The sequence below is a fragment of the Theobroma cacao genome, chromosome 9 (assembly GCF_053813885.1).
Source record: "Theobroma cacao isolate CCN51 chromosome 9, ASM5381388v1, whole genome shotgun sequence".
NCBI lineage: Eukaryota > Viridiplantae > Streptophyta > Magnoliopsida > Malvales > Malvaceae > Theobroma > Theobroma cacao.
Genome location: NC_142647.1, coordinates 39,948,172 through 39,954,564, shown reverse-complemented (window position 1 = coordinate 39,954,564; position 6,393 = coordinate 39,948,172). Strand labels below are relative to the sequence as shown.

General features: G+C 34.4%; 1 protein-coding gene across 2 annotated transcripts; it reads left to right on the top strand.

Annotated features, from left to right (window-relative positions):
* The first annotated feature begins 1,397 nt into the window (after positions 1-1,397).
* Positions 1,398-4,787, top strand: LOC18589770 (transcription factor bHLH122-like). Of its 2 annotated transcripts, none has more exons than XM_007014888.3 (7): positions 1,398-1,644; positions 1,761-2,861; positions 3,392-3,711; positions 3,797-3,970; positions 4,091-4,156; positions 4,240-4,308; positions 4,421-4,787. In XM_007014888.3, exons 2-7 carry the CDS (start codon positions 2,246-2,248, stop codon positions 4,472-4,474), a joined length of 1,299 nt encoding a protein of 432 aa, XP_007014950.2. In that variant the 5' UTR covers positions 1,398-1,644; positions 1,761-2,245; the 3' UTR covers positions 4,475-4,787. The 2 variants fall into 2 exon arrangements, with proteins under 2 accessions (XP_007014950.2, XP_007014949.3); XM_007014887.3 differs by having other exon boundaries at positions 1,402-1,644; positions 3,386-3,711.
* The last annotated feature ends 1,606 nt before the right edge of the window (positions 4,788-6,393 follow it).

The window sequence follows — 6,393 nt, the reverse complement described above, 5'->3', positions numbered from 1 at the left end:
TATTTATTAATGATTTCAAGAAATAATATATGATGTAGCTTTCTATTTAACCTAATTAGCTTTTGCACTTCTATATTGACAATAAATGACAAAAAAAAAAAAGTGTTTACCTTTTTGTAACACTCATTATATATGATTTTGTATCTCTTATGTACTCATTCTGTGCTTTCTTATCAGTTTGTTTATTTATGACTTTTGATCTCTTATATTTAATTTATATATAGAGTCATTATAATGGAAGATGATAGAGTTTTACTTTCCTGATATTTTATTCTCACTTTTTTTTTTATAAGTTACATGGCGATTCTTATTGTATTTTTTGGTTTTATTGTTATGTTTTCTTAAAATTTTGTTTACTTTTTATTTTTAATTATTATTCCAATAAAGTAGTATGAGTATATATTTTTTTAAGGAAAACTCTTCGAATTTTAGAAAGCCATTATGTATTATTATTATTATTCAAGTATTTTCTAAGTTCCAAACAAAGAAAGTATTTTTTAAGTATATAAAAATTAACCATACAAAGCCATACTACACCAGGTATGTATATGACCATTAAAGCTAGCATTTAATTATTTGATTATCACATCTTAAATGATTAAATTATCCAAATGGAAGTCTCTTAATTATTTTAAGAGAAAGGATTTTGAGTTAAATTTTTTTAATCATTACCCTAATATTATAACAGAGAAGAGTACATCCATTGGTTACATTATTTTGATTGAACGGCCAAAATAGTGTTTCTCTTTCATTGTTTTTGAAAAAAAGAAAAATCCAAATATGCAAAAGATTAAAGGGAAGAAACAAGAATTAAAAGAGAGAGTTGACTTGAGATCAGATGTAAATGTAATTGCTTAAGTAAGGTTATAGTTTTACTTTTTTTTATTTTTAATTTATGTAAGTATATATAGAGGGAAAATAAAATGTTGAAGTTGAGATCCTTTAGCTCATGAGTTGAGTTTGTGCATTAAATAATTGACCAACACCTTGATATTTTTCCACTCTCAACTATAGTCTTGCTATGACAAGAAGAACTCTGAATTTTGTGTAATTTGGCTAATGAAATCCCATGGTTTAACCTTCCATTGAGATGAAAATACATATGGAGTTGTGGTCCAACAAAGGATAAGAAGGCCATTTTATTTGTGGGGTATGCATAATCAGGGAAATCCTTTGCTTTCTTCTAAAATTGGCTATCACCTAAGTTCCTCTCTCTTGGGGTACCCCCCCCATTAAATGAGTTTGAAACCGTGAAACACCAGCACCCTAAATTTTCCACCATCTTTAAATGTTGAGGCTCCTTTGTAATAATAAACAAAACCAGAGGCCATTACTGTCAACAACATCTTATCATAAAAACGTACTACTCAAATCTGAGGGACTACATTTCTTGCCTCTCTTACTTCCTATTGGCTGAGCCTACAAAACTGAGAAAGAAAATGCCTTTCACTCTTTAATTAACACACCACCCCCCCTCTCTTTTTTTTTTTTTTTTTGCTGTGTTGCAAATTTTATTCACTTTCTTTCTCTGTCTTCACTCACTTGGATCAACAGCACTACCTCCATTACCCCTGAAACACATGTCAAGAGAGAACTGAAGATTAAAAAAGAAAAAAACCAAATGGAAAGTGGAGGGACAGAGAGGTAGGGTGGTGATTGTATTTTGGTTCCTTGTTCTGTTTTTGTGCTGTTCTAATTTAAGATATTCCTTTCATTGAGTGGCTCACTTTTTTTTTTCTTATTAATGTTATCTTCTTCAGCTAAGTGCTTTGGTTTCAAGAATAGAAAATTGGGTTTCTTCCAGATTTGATTGTAAGGGTTGTTTTTGGTGAAGAACTGTGGTGGAATCTCTTCTCTGGCTCTCTGTACTTTTCTCTGTTTTCCTCTGCTTTTGGAGCTACTGTGATAGCAGAGCAGTGATAGTACTTGAGTTTCAAGCCAACCAGATTCTTGGGATTCACCTTTTAGGTTCTTAAGTTAGATCCACACTAAGGAGCTGTTATTTCTGGGTGATCAATTTGTTAGATTAGATGAAGGTTTCCAAGAAAAAAATTTCTGGAGCTACTTTCTTGGGAAACAAACAGAGACTTTGGTTCTGTATTTCTTAGTGGGTCCGTCTAGAATCTTGAGCTTTTGATATTCAATCTTGATCTGATTGAATACCCTGACAACAAGGAAAATTTACTGAATTGGGGTTTTCGAATCCTTCGAGTTTCGATTTTTTGAAGGAGAACTGAAAAGGGAAATGGAGTCCGATCTTCAACACCACCATCACCATCTTATAGATTATCATCAACCACAACACCATCAAAAACAGATGAACTCTGGCTTGATGAGGTACCAATCTGCACCTAGTTCGTATTTTTCAAGCATCTTGGACCGAGATTTCTGCCAAGAGTTTCTAAATCGGCCGTCAAGTCCTGAAACAGAACGAATTATCGAGCGATTTTTGTCAAGCAGCGGTGACGGTGGCGGCGGTAATACTGTGAACATTTCAGACCAGAATCTTTGCGCAATAACGCAGAACTCACCTGTTAGAGAAACAGTTATAAAAATTGAGGAGCCAACGCAGATTATGACACCAATGAATAATCAAACAGGGGTTATGCAGCAGCAACAACAGCAGCAGCAGCAGCCGCAACAGGGGAACTATTCCTCTGCTTCACAGAATTTTTATCAGAGCCAACCTCAACAGCATTTGCCAAATCAGCAATCAGGTTCAACGATGGATTATAGAATACCAAATTCAATGGGGATGGCTCGACCAACACAAATGAAGATGGGTGGAGGCAATAATTCCAATCTTATACGACACAGCAGCTCACCTGCAGGGTTATTCTCCAACTTAAACATTGACAATAGTAAGTGATTTTTATTTACATATACGTTCTTAATCGATTTTTTTTTCTTTGTCAAAGAAGCTTTTCTCTTTCTTTCTTTTTTTCTTTTTTGGGTTTCCAGAGTAATGGGGAGAAAAGAAAAGAAAAGAAATATGTTTCACGGTAGTACATACAGAGGCTTCTTTTTAGAATATTTTGTCTGTTCGTTCCTCTGTTGCCTTCTAATGGCCACTGAAATTTCAATTAAAAATGAGAAAGAATCACTGAAAAAGTTTCTTTTTAAAGACATGAGCTGTGTTTGTACCAGACCAATCAAATTAAGAAGGTAGGAGTAAATACTAAAAGTCAAAGAAAGAAATCCGGTCACCATTTTCTTTGCTCTTTATTAGGATTTGATGCCATGGATTAGGTTGATTACCTTCTGATGTTATATTTATCAGTGACGACTTTTTGTTATCTTTTGCGACTAGCGTTGAGAATTTAGGGTAGATATTTCTTGCTTTAAAAAGCTGAGGATGACACTGAAGAAAAGTCTTATTATAAAGTTTCAGGCTATGGTGTGGTGAGAGGTATGGGAGATTATGGAGGAGTTAATAACAGTAACAGAGAAGCATCATTTCCTTCTGCAAGCAGGCCGCCTCCCTCTGGGCTGATGAGTCCAATTGCCGAGATGGGGAACAAAAACGTGGTTCCAAATAGCTCAGAAAATGCTGGATTTGGTGAAAATCGTCACAACAATTATTCCTCAGGGTTTCCAGTTACTTCTTGGGAGGATTCCATGATGATCTCTGATAACATGCCAGGCGTAAAAAGACTCAGAGAGGATGATAGATCACTTTCTGGCTTAGACTTAGATGGAGCAGAAACTCAGGTAGTACTCATTTATCGCAATGCCTCATTTCTTACGTCATATTCTCATCTGATTGGTCATTTTTTTGTTGTCACAACTCTAACAGAACACAGATGCCGGAAACCGTCCACCACCAATTTTGGCTCATCACTTGAGTTTACCGAAGAGTTCAGCAGAAATGTCTGCCATTGACAAGTTCTTGCAGTATCAGGATTCTGTGCCTTGTAAGATTCGGGCCAAGAGAGGCTGTGCCACTCACCCTAGAAGCATTGCTGAGAGGGTAACGCTTACCTAACTAGACCGTTGTCATTACACGGCATGCAAATTAATGACTTTGGCTTTCTGGAAACAGAAACCCTATGATCTTGAACCTCCTTGCCCAAGTTTGTTTTCTATTCAGGTGCGAAGAACCAAAATAAGCGAGCGCATGAGGAAACTACAAGACCTTGTTCCAAACATGGATAAGGTATAAATGCTTGATTTGGAATTGCTTCCTGCTATTTGAAATATGTGGAAAGCTCATCTCATATTTCCTTTCCATTTTTGCAGCAAACAAACACTGCAGACATGTTAGATTTGGCTGTTGATTACATCAAAGATCTCCAAAACCAGGTCAAGGTATGTTGCAGAGACCTCTTGAATGAAAACCTTGCACCCAGCCAAAAAGGCCTAGCGTTTTGTTTTGGTCCATTGATCTGGTTTTCCTTTTCCATTTTTCAATATTTTTCAGACACTCTCGGATAATCGTGCAAAGTGTTCGTGTTCTAACAAGCAGCAGCGATAATAGCTAATGGAAAAAGGTCTGGTTGTTGTGACTTTGATTTGATTATTATGTATAGAAGCAGAAGCAGAAGCAGAAGCAGAAGCTGTAGCATTAGAATTTGCAAAAGCAGCTAGCAAAGCTGGTCTCTCTTTTGCACTGAAGATCAACGAGAATAGGGAGGCATTTATTATGTGGGTTCGATATAAAAAGGCTGCTACAAGCCAACTGTAGACTCCAAACCCTTTCATATGCCATAAATAGACACCCATCCAGCTGTATAGTAACAAACGATTTTTATGTTTTCATGATTATGTAGGGTTTCTACGTTTATTTATTGTTTTAGGCTTATTTTTATGAATATTTTGATTTTTTTTCAATACAAATAAATACTCAAATACCATATGAGTTGGGTAGATAAATGAATCCGAATCCATCTTATCAATAAATAAAGTCATGAATTTAAAATTATTGTTGTGTCGAATAAAAGTTTTAATCATGTATTTATTGTATAGGGTTTTAACAACTCTTACGACAGTGTATAAGATTTATAATAAATCTCATCATTTACCTAATATATTTCTGCTTTTCATTATCATTTGGATATGCCAACAACTGAGATTGGCAAGGCTTGTCAGAATGATATTGTGGCATGCTGCTGCACCCTACACGTACATTTCTATCTTGAAAAACCTGTTGGAACAAGTGAAGAGGGTTTGTATACTATTTTGGGCAGCTGTCGCAGTAAGTAGGGTAGGGGGTGGGGAAAATACATAGGGGGCTACTGGTGCCTGATGGAACAAGTCGAGAAAGCAAATTGGCTCATATCCCTCTCCAACTGGTTTACCAGTAACATCTTTTTCTCTCTCTCATTAGTCTCATAAATTGCCTTGCTTCTCTTTAATCTCATATCCCTCTTTGGGCCTTTTCAATTTTCCTTTCCAAGTAAGTTGAGCCCCACCACCATCATCTGTCTGTTGGTGAAAATGCATTCTCTGTTTTAAGCTATAAACAATAGTAATCACGACTAAGCATCTTAACATTTAATTTAGCAATTGACTTATAATATCTTTATTTTTTTAAAAAAAAATTCGAATCTTTCTTTCCCCTCTGCTTAAACAAAACAGTAAAGACTAACTAACTTCTTCCTCTTAAAACTTAATTAGTCTGGTTTGCTTTTTCCTCCTTTCTCATGATACCCTAATTGGATTATAACGTGATGGCGAAAAGATTTCTCTTTTTTGGAGATAGATTTTTTTGTCATCATGTACATGTACATAGAATCCAACATACTAAGGAGTGCATTAAATTCAACAATAAAAGAGACAAATTCGAATCCCATTTCCTAAATAAAAAAAAAAAATTCAATACTAAAAAAAGGTAAAAGATTATAAAATGTAATAACGATTTTCAACTTTTGCAAATTTTTGTTAAAAATTTTTTGAGATATATGATCTCATATCTCGCATCTTAAGATTCAAATTTAAAATTTCAAGTTTTAACACTGCACTAATATATTTCATCAGCTAGAGACCTTTTTAATAAGTGAAATCGGTTATTATAAAATTTTCACTAAAAAGTTATCTAATTTAGTTTGTGGTTGACTTTGTATAAAAAAAAAGGAAGACCAACCTAAAACTTGGTCTGACTTATGAAATAATAATATAGTTTAACAATTAATATATGGAAAAGGGTCGGCCTAACTAGTGGTCCTTGAAAACTTCCTTTCTTTGAGAATTCATGTGAAGGGGCCTTTCCTCTCAAAGTGTCCAAAATAGGGGAGTTAATATGCCATGTTTTTATTGTTTTCATTATTAAACTTCCATTCCATATGCTTGAAATTAAAGAATAAAAATCATTAAAGAAAAGTAAATCAAGATGAAGAATCAAGTACTTATAAAATTTGGAAGTGTTAACAATTATCTGAACAAATTCAAACACAA

Coding starts and splice junctions, on each gene's coding strand:
- LOC18589770 (XM_007014887.3), top strand. CDS start 2,246: ATGGAGTCCGATCTTCAACACCACCATCACCATCTTATAGATTATCAT. Junction 2,862..3,385: donor CAACTTAAACATTGACAATA/GTAAGTGATTTT, acceptor CTTATTATAAAG/TTTCAGGCTATGGTGTGGTG. Junction 3,971..4,090: donor CTAGAAGCATTGCTGAGAGG/GTAACGCTTACC, acceptor TTTTCTATTCAG/GTGCGAAGAACCAAAATAAG.